The sequence below is a fragment of the Paroedura picta genome, chromosome 15 (genome assembly GCF_049243985.1).
Source record: "Paroedura picta isolate Pp20150507F chromosome 15, Ppicta_v3.0, whole genome shotgun sequence".
In the NCBI taxonomy this organism is placed as follows: domain Eukaryota; kingdom Metazoa; phylum Chordata; class Lepidosauria; order Squamata; family Gekkonidae; genus Paroedura; species Paroedura picta.
Genome location: NC_135383.1, coordinates 30,921,981 through 30,937,642, shown reverse-complemented (window position 1 = coordinate 30,937,642; position 15,662 = coordinate 30,921,981). Strand labels below are relative to the sequence as shown.

The 15,662-nt window shown below is 46.2% G+C and overlaps 1 protein-coding gene across 1 annotated transcript in view; it reads right to left on the bottom strand.

Annotated features, from left to right (window-relative positions):
• PAFAH1B1 (platelet activating factor acetylhydrolase 1b regulatory subunit 1) overlaps positions 1–15,662 on the bottom strand; it is a 116,521-nt gene that overhangs the window by 65,766 nt on the left and 35,093 nt on the right. The window contains exon 2 of the mRNA XM_077311463.1: positions 6,827–7,020. Within this exon, the coding sequence (XP_077167578.1) occupies positions 6,827–6,858 (32 nt within the window). The 5' untranslated portion in view covers positions 6,859–7,020. The remainder of the gene's footprint in view (positions 1–6,826; positions 7,021–15,662) is intronic.

The window sequence follows — 15,662 nt, the reverse complement described above, 5'->3', positions numbered from 1 at the left end:
TGCCAACAATCCCAGGAATTCAGTGTGTTGGCCTCGGGTGGGGCACAACCGAGATCAAGGCCATCTGGCTGGTGTATCATGCGCCCAATGCACCTCCAGATGCCCTGCCTACCCTGCTAGAGGCGGTGGCTGCCTGGACATTACAGTTCCCCAGACCATTAATTCTGGCGGACTTTAAAGTCCATGCGGAATTGCCATCTTCTGGCAATGGGCTGGACCTGGTGTCAGCCATGGCGACGTTAGGGCTCTCGCAATTTGTTGTTGGCCCTACCCACCAAGCAGGTCACACCCTGGACTTGATTTTCGGTGCAGGGTTGAGTGTGATCCAGTCATGTCTACAGCCGTGCCATGGTCGGACCACTATACCCTGAAGACCTGGCTTAGGTTGCCACCTCCCCCTCAATTGGACGCCGAGCACATTTCAGTTCGCCCGCAGAGACTTATGGATCCAATTGGATTCCTAAATGCTCTGCGGGACCCAATACCTCCCGGCACTTCTCTAGATTGACTGGTCAGTGACTGGCATGACAGAATGCTGGCAGCCATTGATGAGAGAGCTCCCAAACGCCCTCTCTGACCCCGTCTCAAGCGGGCTCCATGGTATATGGAGGACCTCTGCCAGAAGAAACGGGAATTGAGATGGCTAGAGCGAGTTTGGAGAAACACTCGCAACGAAGAATCGAGAGCATCTTATAGAATGCGGTTAAGACCCTATGAGATGGCGGTGAAGTGAGTGATATGAAACTTTTACTTGACTAGCATCGCCGCTGCGCACTCACGCCCGGCACAATTATTTAGGATAGTCCAATCTCTCACCGCCCTCAATGAAGGGCGCCAAAATAATAGCCAATTGGACATTAACTGTGAGGCATTTGCCAGTCACTTCGCAGACAAAATCTCAAGGCTTCGTTGTGACCTTCCTTCAACTTTAGACGCAGAAGGTGAACTCGAGGCCCCTTGGCCGTCTTTGGAGAGAACAATGAGTCACTTCAGACGACTCTCACAAGCTGAAGTGGACAGGATGCTAACAGCAATGAGGCCAACCACTTGCCCACTAGACCCATGCCCATCATGGCTCCTAAAAACAACAGACAGAAGAATAGGAGCCCCCCTCCGGGAAATAATTAACCTCTCCCTTTCAACAGGAGAATTCCCAGAGGGTCTAAAAGAGGCAGTGGTATGCCCGTTATTCAAGAAACCATCCCTGGCTGCGCAAGACCCTGACAACTATTGGCCTGTTTCGCACTTAGCGTTTCTGGGGAAGTTAGTTGAAAGGGCTGTCAGCCCTTGACTCATTTCAGTCGGGCTTCCGGTCTAGACATGGGGTGGAGACAGCGCTAGTCGCCCTGACGGACGACCTCCGACGCCAGCTAGACCAGGGCGGGTCCGCGCTGCTCATACTGTTAAAGACCTATCAGCAGTGTTTGACACAGTAGACCATGAGCTCCTAGTTCACCGCCTCGCCGACACCGGGAATGGCCCTCAAATGGCTGAATTCCTTCCTCCGGGGCCGTGAACAAAGGGTAGTGATAGGAGAGAGAATATCTAACCAACACCAGCTCACAAGGAGCAGTCCTTTCTCCTATCTTATTTAACATCTTTATGCGCCCTCTGGCTCAGCTGATGCGGAGGTTTGGGCTGGGTTGCCACCAATATGCGGATGACACCCAGCTCTTCCTCCTGATGAATGACCGCCTTGACTCCCCCCCAGAATCCTTAGCCAGATGTCTGGAAGCAGTGACAAAATGGATCAAGCAGAGTTGCCTGAAGCTCAACCCTACAAAGTCGGAGGTCCTATGGTTGGATAGGAAGGGACCATTGGAGGAAGCATGTCTGCCCACCTTGGACGGTGTGCAGCTCTCACCAACGCACTCCCCCAGGAACCTGGGCGTGATCCTGGATGCTTCCCTTACAATGGAAGCCCAGGTCACAAAGGTAGTGCAGCTGGCATTCTACCACCTCCGCCAAGCCAAGCTACTAGCGCCCTATCTGGACCCAGAACACCTAGCCACATGCGACGGTCACCTCTAGACTGGACTTCTGCAACTCGCTCTATGCAGGTTTCCCCTCATCCTTGATCCGGAAACTACAACTGGTGCATTATGCTGTGGCCAGGATTCTCACTAAAACATCATGGAGATCCCACATCTGGCCGGCACTCCAGCAACTTGGCTGGCTCCCAGTTCAATTCCGGATTAAGCTTAAGGAAATCACCTTTAAGGCCATACGCAGTTTGGGCCCAGTGTATCTGAGAGACTGCCTCCCTGCCTACACCCCCAAAAGAGTCTTACGCTCCGCCACCGCCAACTGGCTGTGGATCCCTGGCCCCAGAGAAGCACGGCGGACCTCACAAAGGGCCAGAGCCTTCTTGGTCCTGGCCCCCACCTGGTGGAACGAGCTCCCTGAGGAGATCAGAGCCCTGCCCGAACTTCCACAGTTCCGCAGGGCCTGCAAGAGGGAGCTCTTCCACCAGGCATTTGCTTGAGGCCGACCGACTCAGAACACCTGCTGGTCCCTCCAGACGCCCGCCCATGACTCTCCCAAAGTTAATGTTAATAGTTATTTATATTATAATTGCTATTTATATTATAAATGTGGTTTTGTAAACTTTTGATGTAATCTTTTGATGTTTTATTGAAATTTGTTTTATGTATGGTTCTCTGTTATAATGTAAACCGCCCTGAGCCTCCGGGGAGGGCGGTATAGAAGTATGATAAATAAATAAATGTTATAGTCTGTATAATGTTCCATGTAAGTTATATAATGTTCAGTGTAAACTGCCCAGAGCTGCAAAGAAATGGGCGGTATGTATGTATGTATGTATGTATGTATGTATGTATGTATGTATGTACGTACGTACGTACGTACGTATAAATAAAAATGCAGATAAGCTTCCTTGAGAACTAAGGACGTTAGGAATTCCCCCTTTTGCAAAACCTCTGCTATGGAATTTAATGTTTCCATCCGGAACATTTTTAGTGTTCAGAAATCTGAGATTGAGGATGGCCTTCCAATCCCCTGTCTTTTTGGGGCACTGTGAAAAGGAGGGAATAAACTCCCTGACCCTGCTCCCTTGGCGGAACCGGTTCTATCGCTCTCATGTTCACTAAATGTTGTATGGCCTGTAAAATGCGATCTCTTTTTATTGGATCCTTGGATACAGGGGAAGGGAAAAAACAGTCTGGAGGCCGCTGAACAAACTCTATTCTGTACTACCCTTTTTACCAACTCCTGAGACCAGGCATCTATCCTGGGCCACTCCTGATGGAACTCTAATAGCCTTCCCCCCACCGGTAAGGACCTTGAGTCATGCCTGGGAGCCTTTGTTGTCTCCATCTGTGTGATCTCTGCTATCTAAACCTATTGCTTCTGGCATTAAAGGCCCCCCTGCGGAAGGACTGTCTCGACTGGGGCCTGAACCTGGGGCCGGACCCTTGATTCCGGAAGGCAGGTGGAAAGGGCTTCCCATCTCTGCGAATACACCGTGGGAAGGCCTTCTTCTTATCTCTAGTCTCTATCAATATCCGGTCTAGGGAATTTCCAATTAATTTGTCTCCCTGAAAAGGATAAGCCACCACGGTGGTCTTTGAATGTTGGTCAGCTTGCCAAGCCTTGAGCCATAGAAGCCTCCTGGCCACTGCTGTTGATGCCATGGCCCAGCCGCAAATACTACTATATCAAGAGATGCATCAGCATTATATGCAGATGCCTTAAGAATCCTGTTGGTTCCCTCCTGTAGCCTTCCTTCAGACTCTGGAATGAGGGTAATTAGTTTTTTACACCAGGCCATGGAAGCTATAGTAGCTGCTCTGATAGCCACAGCCATGGCTTCGTGCGCCTTACGCAATGCAGTCTCTGACTTGCGATCCATCACATCTTTTAAGTATCCTTCCCCATCCTCAGACACCAATCCTGAAATCTGGAGAGCTGCCACTGGACCATCGATGACTGGTAGGAAGGACTCAGGATATGTAGGAAGGACTCAGCATATTCAGGTAATGCATATATTTTTCTGATAAAAGATGGAAACTGTTTAGTCACTAGGGGTTTCTTCCATTCAGCCCTAATCTTTCTTTCAAAAGACTCTGGCATGGGAAAATTCTTTAAATTTGTTTCAGGCTTTGGGTCCATAGTATTTTCTAGCTTGTTTGCTCGATGGCTCTTCAGAATCCGATTGCTTCAACTCCAAGATAGAAATGGATTTATTAAGCAAAAACTGAAAATCCTCAGCATTAAATAACCGTTCAGTTTGCTGAGGCACCTGTATCGGCTCCACCTCCTTGTCAGTAATAAATTCACCTTCTTCCCTCTCCCTGGTTTCCAATTCCTCCTCAGAGGAAGGGGACTGCTGCTGAGAGCAATGAGGCCTCTTCTGTGCTGCCTTGGTAGGCCAACGGGACCTGGGGTATGGATCCCTAGGAGATCTCCTATGGGAATGACTCCTCCTGGAGGCTCTGGATTCTGGAGAGGAAGATCAGGACCCGGAACAAGAGGGTCTGGACACTGCAGGTAGTAATTGTTGGCACACTTTTGAAATCTCAGCTTGCACAGCATTCTGAACCATTAGCAATAATTCTGGGCGTAAAACAATCTGGCCAGAGTTGGCCTCAACATTATCCGTCTCCTGATGGTCCCTGGAAGCCTGGATAGAAGAGTTGGAAGCCTCTGCGCCCACATGCCTCCTGGCAGATGAAATAGGCGCGGCCTGCTCCAGCCGTAGCCGCTGAGTCAGTCGGCTTGGGGGCAAAGCGCACACTTTGCGGCCCTGGATGGCTTGGAGTGCTGTCCTTGCTCCGCTGCTGCCATCGCTGCTGGATCGGGCCCGATCGTGCCTGCTGTCGCTCCCCCCAATAGCTGGGGAAGTCTCCTGGAGGCTCGTGTCCTCCTCAGACAAAAACGCACCTCCCGGCGCTCCACCGCCATTCTGCTCTGCCACCCAAAATGGCCACCAGCCACAAGCCGAGCACGTGGTCGCTGCAGCAGAGCCCTGTCCCGCTGCCCGATCTGGCGCAGCCGAGGGGAAGGGCCATAACCTGTTGATATCGGCCGATAAGGCGGCTGGGTGCGCAGAATGTGGGATGAAAATGGAATAAGTCCAAAAAGTCTTCCTTGCAACAATTTAGCATGGGACGCCAAAGTCACGTCTGCTCCCTCGCGAGGCAGGAAAAAGACTGGCAAAATATGCAAATGACCTGCCTCCCTCAATGAGAGATGGGGAACACCCATCCAGCTGTCCTCCTGACCCAGAGGGAGAACAACAGGGTCCCCTCTTCCAGCCAACGTGATACCACTCTATGAAGTTTCGCCCTATGACAATTGACTGTAGAATAGGGAAGAATGGGGACTATGCCGCCTTTTGTATTCTAGGATTTATGAGTTGTGACTGGTTTATTGGGGTTTTATTGGTTTTATATAACCCGTCATGAGTCTACAGAGAGTGGCAGGATATAAATTGAAATAGTAATAATAATAGTTGACTTTCAGATAGCTGGCCTGCAGAAATATGACAGTATTTGATCAACAGCACAACATTAAATTGTGAACTGACTGATTGTTCAATGAGAGCAATGAGATCTGAGGCTTGTTTTCTATAAGGGGGGCAGGAGTTGGTTCTTAGATGCCACTTTTCCCTACCCGAAGGAGTCTCAAAGTGGCTTCCAGTCGCCTTCCCTTTCCTCTCCCCACTACAGACACCCTGTGAGGAAGGTGAGGCTGAGAGAGCCCTGACATCACTGCTCGGTCAGAACAGCTTTATCAGTGCTGCATGTGAGAGGGCGGAGAATCAAACCCAGCTCCCCATATTAGAAATCGGCATTCCTAACCTATCATTGTCAGAATGAGCACCAGAATTTGCTTTCTACCCAGCTCAAGTAGGAATTTTAAAAATAGTATTCATTGTGAGACAGTACTCAGTTTAAGGAGTCCAAATCTAACCAGTTACTGAAGTGTCACCCCCACCATACACTAAAAGTGATTCTTGGAATGTGCTAGCAGTTAGTCGATCCTGAATGCACAAATTCATATAGTCCCTAGTGCATATTCTACTATACCTGAAGTTAATGTACATGTACCATGATCTGACAAGAGTCATTTATTCTTTCAAGTAGGGAAAGCAGGTTTTAGAATGCAGTCAGATTAACCCTTTATTTATTAAAAGCTTACACCTGAGTTTTTCTACCCATTTAGAACGCTCACAGTTGTTCACATTAAAAACTATGGTCTGGATCCATTGCACTGCCAACTAAGTGAAGAGTAGGACATCCCTCTTTTGCCCACAGAGATCAGCATATTGCTGCTCCTGATGGATCAGGGACCTTCTACAACAATGTGGGGGCAAAAAGAAATGCACTAGAAATTGGGGGGGCAATAAATTCCACCCCCCCCCCACACACACACACACAACTGACACGTATGAACCTATAGCTTCCCAACCTAATATATGAACTATGTTTAGCAGAACAGAATTTTGGGTAGTATTTTAGGACTGGACACAGGAGGCCTGATTTGAGGTTTCCATAATATTGGTGTCAATGATGCCCACCCCACAGGATTACTTAAAATGCTACCCAAAATTATGGCCATTACACTACTGGATTGCAGAAATCAGAAGTATACCAAGTAGACTCATGCCATCCTCTTTAATGATAACTGCTTTAGGGTCAAGTTTTTATTAGTGTGAGCACAGTCTTCAGAAAGCTACAGGCATTCAGATAAATTGTTAACAAAACAAGATACAAATGAATGCCTCCTGCAGGTTCCACCACAGAGGATACAGCCAATGACAACCATAGTCGACATTTACAATTTGGTGTACGGGACTACTCACAGTTCATCTCGTTGCCTCTGCGACAGCACCATGATGGCTGCGATGTCAGGTCAGTGTGCTTCAGCCGTCTTCCACTGGACAAGCAGCCTTGGGATTCAGGGATCCACAATTCAACCTGCCACGAAGTGGCTCTTAAGCAGAAGCAAGTTGCAGCAAGTAGACAATATGACTTCAACAAGAAAGATTCATTCCATCTATAAAAACGGGGGGGGGGGGGGGGAGAGAGAAACAGAAATGCGTATGTCATTACTGTCAAAGTTGTTAATTATATAGTCATCTGACAGAAATGCTGATTTTATGAACTTAGATTGTGAATGGATGGGCAGGAAGGGATGTGCCAGGCTTTGTCTCTTGTGGCCCTTCCTGGCATATCCAGGGAATTGCTGATCGGTAGGGTGGGATGGGAGGTGAACTCCCTCCAGGCCAGGCTGGAGATTTTTGGCGAAGGGATCACTTGGCCACGAAATTGGGGTCACCATGGGTGAAGAAGTAGTTGGGACTTCATGTATTTTGCAGGGGATTGGACAAGATGACCCTGGAGGTCCCTTCCAACTCTATGATTCCATGGCTATGTCAACTTGCCCTTAACTGTACATGAACAGGGAAAGTGGGACCAACCCAATGAGACACTGCCAGTTCTGAAACTGGAGCTCCCAGTTTTGTTTTGTTTTTAATGAACTTTCTAGGCATGTAAAGATCTAATTATGATCAAGACCAGCCTTTTCTCCCTGTACCACTTTTTCTACCTGAAATAACACTGGGAGCCTTTACCATGGAAAATGTCTGGGGAAATCACAGTGAAGGCTTCATAAAGACCCTTCCTGTGGCCTTGATGGAATCAGAGGCTACACAATACACAGTAACTGCATTTTTAAAAAACTAGGAGGTCTAATCACAAAACTCCAAGCATGTTACCTGGTTGAGTCTCGTGTCAGAATGATCCTACCATTCCACTTCCGATTTATGCCTTATCTTTTCCATTTGCAAAATCTGACTGGGGCAAAATTGAGAGGGTTCAGGGAAGAGTGACACGGATAATCCAGGGCCTGGGGACCAAGCCCTAGGAGGAAAGGAAGAGGGACTTGGAAATGTTCAGCCTGGAGAAGGGAACGTTGAAAGGGGACAGGATTGATGTCTTTAAGTATCTGAAAGGTCACTTGGAGGAGGGCAGGGAAAGGTTCCTGCTGACAGCAGGAAGAGGACCTGCAATAGTGGCTTTAAACTACTTGTAGAACAGCACTAGCCAGATATCAGGACAAAATAACCCCGAGTAGCTGAGCAGTGGAATCGACTGTCTGAGGAGCAGCCCCCCCCCCCTCACTGGCCGTCTTCAAGGGGATGGGATTAGACGGCCTGTATGGCCCTTCCAGGGGGACAGAGAAAACATTCCACACTTTCGTGCCATAACACAAAATTGCCATCTGACGGAGAGGCTGATTCTGTGAAGGCTCAAGGTGTTGACAGGTGACCGTAGATGAGCAATTGGGATGTGAGTGTCCCGCACCATGCAGAGGGTTGGATTAGATGACCCAGGAGGTCCCTTCCATTATTCTGTGATTCTATGAACAAATAATTTGGCAAAGATATTCCTTAAAAACACAGATAACCATTCATAGAACTTGCTCTCTAGTATTTGGTATATTTACAATTTTGCTTGTATTTCAGACTTTTAAAATTCATAAATAACTTTCTAACAAAAGTTACAAGACAGGAAAAAAGATGCATAAGCTTTTCCATGTGGCATGGCACAGATCTATAGTAATTTTAGAGCCATCCATGGTCATGACACCAATTCAATTTATTAATTATTATTATTAATGATCTAGATGAGGGGGTGGAGGGACTACTCATCAAGTTTGCAGATGACACCAAATTGGGAGGACTGGCAAATACTCCAGAAGATAGAGACAGAGTTCAACGAGATCTGAACACAATGGAAAAATGGGCAAATGAGAACAAGATGCAATTTAATAAAGGTAAGTGTAAAGTTCTGCATCTGGGTCAGAAAAATGAAAAGCATACCTACTGGATGGGGGATACACTTCTAGGTAACACTGTGTGTGAACGAGACCTTGGGGTACTTGTGGATTGTAAACCAAACATGAGCAGGCAGTGTGATGCAGCGGTAAAAAAGGCAAATGCCATTTTGGGCTGTATCAACAGAGGCATCACATCAAAATCACAAGATGTCATAGTCCCATTGTATACGGCACTGGTCAGACCACACCTGGAGTACTGTGTGCAGTTCTGGAGGCCTCACTTCAAGAAGGACGTAGATAAAATTGAAAGGGTACAGAGGAGAGGGACGAGGATGATCTGGGGCCAAGAGACCAAGCCCTATGAAGATAGGTGGAGGGACTTGGGAATGATCAGCCTGGAGAAAAGGAGGTTGAGAGGGGACATGATAGCCCTCTTTAAGTATTTGAAAGCTTGTCATTTGAAGGAGGGCAGGATGCTGTTCCCATTGGCTGCACAGGAAAGGACACACAGTAATGGGTTTAAACTACAAGTACAATGATACCCCCTTCAAGGATCGCTGCCTTGCCGTGGCAAGGGGGCTTGCGTAGCTCAGTGAAGCTATGAGCTATGCCGTGCAGGGCCACCCAAGACGGACAGGTCATAGCTGAGAGCTCTGACAAAAGGTGATCCACTGGAGAAGGAAATGGCAAACCAATCCAGTATCTTTGCCATGAAAACCCAATGGACAAGTTCAAAAGGCAAAACGATATGACGCCGGAAGATGAGCCCCTCAGGTCGGAAGGTGTCCAATCTGCTACTGGGGATGAGCAGACGGCTAGTACGAGTAGCGCCAGAATGAATGAAGCGACTGGGCCAAAGCCGAAAGGACGCTCAGTTGTGGAAGTAACGAAAAGACAATCCGATGCTGTAAAGATTTTTATTTCATAGGAACCTGGAACGTCAGATCAAGGCAAGCTGAATCAAGGCAAGCTGGAGGTGGTTAAACAAGAGATGACAAGATTGAAGATCGACATTTTAGGAATCAGTGAACTCAAATGGACAGGAATGGGTGAAATTAATTAAGATGACCATCAGGTATACTACTGTGGACAAGAATCTCGCAGAAGAAATGGAGTAGCCTTCATAATCAATAAGAGAGTAGGAAAAGCAGTCTTGGGATACAATCCCCAAAATGACAGAATGATCTCAGTTCGAATCCAAGGCAAACCATTCAACATCACAGTAATCCAGGTCTATGCCCCAACCACTGCTGCTGAAGAGGATGAAGTTGACCAGTTCTATGAAGCCCTACAACACCTTCTAGAAGCAACGCCAAAAAATGATGCGCTTATCATCATGGGGGATTGGAATGCTAAAGTGGGAAGCCAAAAGATAACCGGGATAACAGGCATGTTTAGCCTTGGAGTACAAAATGAAGCAGGGCACAGGCTGGTAGAATTTTGTCAAGAGAATACAATGGTCATAGCAAACACTCTCTTCCAACAACCCAAGAGACGACTCTACACATGGACATCACCAGACGGTCAACAAAGAAATCAGATTGACTATTTGCTCTGCATCCAAAGATGGAGAAGTTCTATACAGTCAATAAAAACAAGACCAGGAGCTGATTGTGGTTCTGATCATCAGCTTCTTGTTGCAAAATTTAGGCTTAAATTGAAGAAAGTAGGGGAAATCATATCCCCGACGAATATACAGTAGAGGTGAGAAATAGATTTAAGGAATTAGTTCTGATAGACAGAGTGCCTGAAGAACTATGGATGGAGGTTCGCAACATTGTATAAGAAGCAGCAACTAAAACCATCCCAAGAAATGCAAGAAATCAAAATGGCTGTCTGAGGAAGCTTTACAAATACCTAAGGAAAGAAGGGAAGTGAAAGGCAAGGGAGAAAGAGAAAGATACACCCAATTGAATGCAGAATTCCAGAGAAAAGCTAGAAGAGATAAGAATGCCTTCTTAAATGAACAATGCAAACAAATAGAAGAAAACGTAGAATGGGGAGGACCAGAGATCTTTTCAAGAAAATTGGTGCTATGAAGAGAACGTTTCATGCAAAGATGGGTATGATAAGGGACCAAAATGGTAGGGACCTCACAGAAACACAAGAGATTAAAAAAGGTGGCAAAATTATACAGAAGAACTATACAAGAGCGAGCTTGACATCCCTGATAACCACAATGGGGTAGTTACTGACCTGGAGCCAGACATCCTGGAATGTGAAGTCAAATGGGCCTTAGGAAGTCTGAGCAACAATAAAGCTAGTGGTGGTGACAGCATTCCAATCGAACTATTCAATTCTTAAAAGACGATGCAATAAAAGTGCTACACTCAATATGCCAGCAAATTTGGAAAACTCAACAATGGCCAAAGGATTGGAAAAGGTCGGTTTACATTCCAACCCCAAAGAAGGGCAATGCCAAAGAATGTTCAAACTACTGCTCCATTGCACTCATTTCTCATGCTACCAAAGTTATGCTCAAAATCCTACAAGCTAGGCTCCAGTAATATGAGAACTTCCAGAAGTACAGGCAGGATTTCGAAGAGGCAGAGGAAGTAGAGATCAAATTGCCAACATACGCTGGACCATGGAGAAAGCTAGGGAGTTCCAGAAGAACATCTACTTTTGCTTCATGGACTATGCTAAAGCCTTTGATTGTGTGGAGCACAAGAAATTGTGGCAAGTTCTTAAAGAGATGGGAATACCAGAGCATCTTATTTGTCTCTTGAGAAATTTATATGCAGGTCAAGAAGCAACAGTGAGAACTGAACATGGAATCACTGATTGGTTCAAAATTGAGAAAGGAGTTCGAAAAGGCTGTATACTGTCGCCTTGCCTATTTAACTTGTATGCGGAGCACATCATGAGAAAGGCAAGATTAGAGGAGTCACAAATTGGGATCAAGATTGCAGGGAGAAATATCAACAACCTCAGATATGCAGATGATACCACTCTAATGGCAGAAAGTGAAGAGGAACTAAAGAGCCTGTTGATGCGGGTGAAGGAGGAGAGTGCAAAAGTTGGCTTGACACTCAACATCAAGAAAACAAAGATCATGGCATCCGGCCCTCTCAATTCCTGGCAAACAGATGGAGAAGAAATGGAGATAGTGACAGATTTTATTTTCCCGGGCTCCAAGATCACTGCAGATGGGGACTGCAGTAAAGAAATTAAAAGACGCTTGCTCCTGGGGAGGAAAGCTATGGCAAATCTAGACAGCATCCTAAAAAGCAGAGACATCACCCTGCCAACAAAAGTGCGTTTAGTCAAGGCTATGGTATTCCCAGTTGCAATGTATGGCTGCTAAAGTTGGACCATAAGGAAGGCCGAGCGTCAAAGAATTGAGGCTTTTATGATGATTATATTTCTATCTTTATGAAAATAAAAAAAATCATTATATAAAAAAAAAAAAGAATTGAGGCTTTTGAACTCTGGTGCTGGAGAAGACTTTTGCGAGTCCCTTGGACTGCAAGGCGAACAAACCGGTCAGTCCTACAGCAGATCAGCCCTGACTGCTCCTTAGAAGGCCAGATCCTGAAGATGAAACTCAAATACTTTGGCCACCTCATGAGAAGGAAGGACTCCCTGGAGAAGAGCCTAATGCTGGGAGCGATCGAGGGCAAAAGAAGAAGGGGACGACAGAGAATGAGGTGGCTGGATGGAGTCACTGAAGCAGTTGGTGCAAACTTAAATGGACTTCGGTGAATGGTAGAGGACATGGGGTCGTGATGGGTCGGACACGACTTTGCACCTAAAAACAACACAATGATATAGGCTAGATGTCAGGAAAACATTTTTCACAGTCAGAGTAGTTCGGCAGTGGAATAGGCTGCCTAAGGAGGTGGTGAGCTCCCCCTCACTGGCAGTCTTCAAGCAAAGGCTGGATACACACTTTTCTTGGGTGCTTTAGGATGCTTTGGGCTGATCCTGCGTTGAGCAGGGGGTGGACTAGATGGCCTGTATGGCCCCTTCCAGCTCTATGATTCTATGATTCTATAGAGCCAGTTTGGTGTAGTGGTTAGGAGTGCGGACTTCTAATCTGGCATGCCAGGTTCGATTCTGCGCTCCCCCACATGCAACCAGCTGGGTGACCTTGGGCTCGCCACGGCACTGATAAAACTGTTCTGACTGGGCAGTGATATCAGGACTCTCTCGGCCTCACCCACCCCACAGGGTGTCTGTTGTGGGGAGAGGAATGGGAAGGCGACTGTAAGCCGCTTTGAGCCTCCTTTGGGTAGGGAAAAGCAGCATATAAGAACCAACTCTTCTTCTTCTATAATTCAGCTCTCTCTCCTTAACTAGTATTATTCGGCTGTTCTCAGAGGGGACCGATGTGGAGCTCCAACAAAGAGCTCCTTCTGATGACTCCACACACACATCACTGCAGGTGCAGCTGCTATGTAAACAGGCAAGAGCATCACCATGTGCTGAGTGCCAGAAGCACATCACTGCACTACTAATTCAGTTGTCCGTCACTACTCTCTGAGTTTTCCAAGTAAGGAACTGAGCTCCCAGACCCAAGAAAAAGGAGCTGAAATACCACACACACAAATACATTGAAAAATGAGCTGCTGGGGGTTATCATTTGCAGCCTTATCATTTTAACAAAATGCAGTAACGTCTCTCTCTCATAATACAAACATGCAAAACTCTGGAATTCTGCAGTAAAAACCCCATGCCTAAAATGGTGCATTACATTCCAGCTCTTGCTTGTGAATCTTTCTTGGAGGAAAAAAACTGTCACTGACTGGACACAAACCTAATTATTCTAACAGTCCAGTTTCTAACTATTTAATAAAAAGCATACATTTTAATTTTACTCCATAACTGTGAAGACTAGAAGAGAGCTCTCATCAAAAATGCAGATTCCCTGGTAGGGTACCATAGCCTGGATCCAAATAAATAAGGTTTAAAACTCTGCTTAACAGCTGCCTCTCTTGGCTACATGGCGTGCTGCATTTGAAACAACTGTAGGCTGATCCTGCACTGAGCAGGGGGGGTTGGATAGATGGCCTGTATGGCCCCCTCCAACTTCATCAGTCTATGAAAAAGAAGTTTATGATGGATTCCGATTCAGCAGTACTGCCAGGAAACTAGAACAATTCACAAACCCTTTGAGTGAAAAAAAGCCACTGCATTTGTGCGGAAGGACCCAATCCCAGAACATTCAGGGACATTTTGTCATCTGTACATTGTCTAATGAAGCAGCTGACAGTCTGGAGATCTGGAAGACCACATGCAGATGAGCCTCCACTGGGCTCCGTGATCTCATGAAATCATTTGCTTGCAGATACTCCAAAATGGACCCAAGTGTTTCCATCCCAAACCTCCTCAATTTTTAAAAATTAGTTGATTTATTATTTATTTATTATATTAGCTTTTGTTAACCGCCACTCCCGGGCCCTGCCGGCTTGTGGCGGTTTAATACGGTCATAAAAAAATTACACTACAAATACTGGCAGCAGATCCCATTTACATCCTCCCCCCTGTAAACTTAAGGCCCAGGATGGCCCTCCACTCCTGCTTCTGATGAGAATACACTCCTTGCCCTCTCTTGGACTCAGAACTAACTCTCTTGCTTTGATTTGTAATCGACTAGATATTGCATCCGATGTTCTTTGGTTTTTTAATTTTGTTTTGGCTTAAGGGGAAATTATTACTGTGGAGAATTTGCAATTCTAATGAGCAAACCCAAAAGCCGGCCTCTGTCACACATTTGTCTACTACTGGGTGGCACCAAAATTCCTTGAAGTATAAGAACTGCCCCCACCCAAAGGGTAGGCGGAGTCATGCCAAATTTGGCTTCCCATCTCTCTCAGTTCTGTCACCCCATGGGTTGTTTTGGCCATGCTCAATTAATGGTTGAAGGAGCCTCATCTGTAATGTATCACTTTGTAAAGGGTAAGTAGGCTGCCACAATGGAAGTAAGATGGCTGGGCCCTAAGGGTAGCCACTGACGTAAAGGCCAGGGCCTTCGCTGAGAATATCATTGCCTCTAGTGTGCCATCAGCTATAACATCAGATTTCAAGATCCTATTTGACACTTCCAGTTTGCTGTTCTCCTGGAGGAGCTGCAGTATCTTACTGTAGTGAAATAGTAGCTTAAAATCTTGTTCCTGAAACTTTGGTTCAGGCTTCAGCCCTGCATAATCTTTAGTGGGCCTCCTGAGAAAGTCTTTGCTTTCATAGTGTAGGAGTGTAGTGTCAAATAGTTGCACCTGTGTCCTTGAGAAGCTTCACTCTATTCGCACTTACTGATAAGACCATCAGCGTCAGTTGTCTCCAATTAACTTGTTAGGAGAAATGGGCCTTGGGTGAGATGGGTCGACATTACATCACTTTGATTTAGGATTGGCTCCTCTAACTTGACATTTGTAACCCCATTGGTCAAGTAGTAAATTGTTGCTTTGGAGATGATTGGTTTGTGTGCCAAGACCCCCACGTGGGAATCAGCCATAAAGGTTTCGTATGGTAACATCCTATGGTGCAGAGCACATGACAAAGCATGAGAGTAAAAAGTAAGTGGTTGGCAGCAGTTCTGATTTGGAAGGAAACTTTGTCTGTGCCTTTGTGAACCTGCAACTTTGAAGTTCTGTCTTATCATCATGCCATTCTTGTGAGTATCATGTGTTAGCTAGATATACTTTATAACGTTTTTGTTTTCTCACTGCCCGTGTATAATTATATGTGTGCACCTTAATAAATATCAACTTATTTTTTAGAACTGTGTCATTTGATTCTGAAACAAGCTAAGACGAAACCTAGCCCGCCTAACTTGTGCCATACTACCAACTAAGCCTTTTGACTGTGGGACTTGTCCCTGGATAGGGTCAAGTTCCCAGGTAATTTCCCTAATA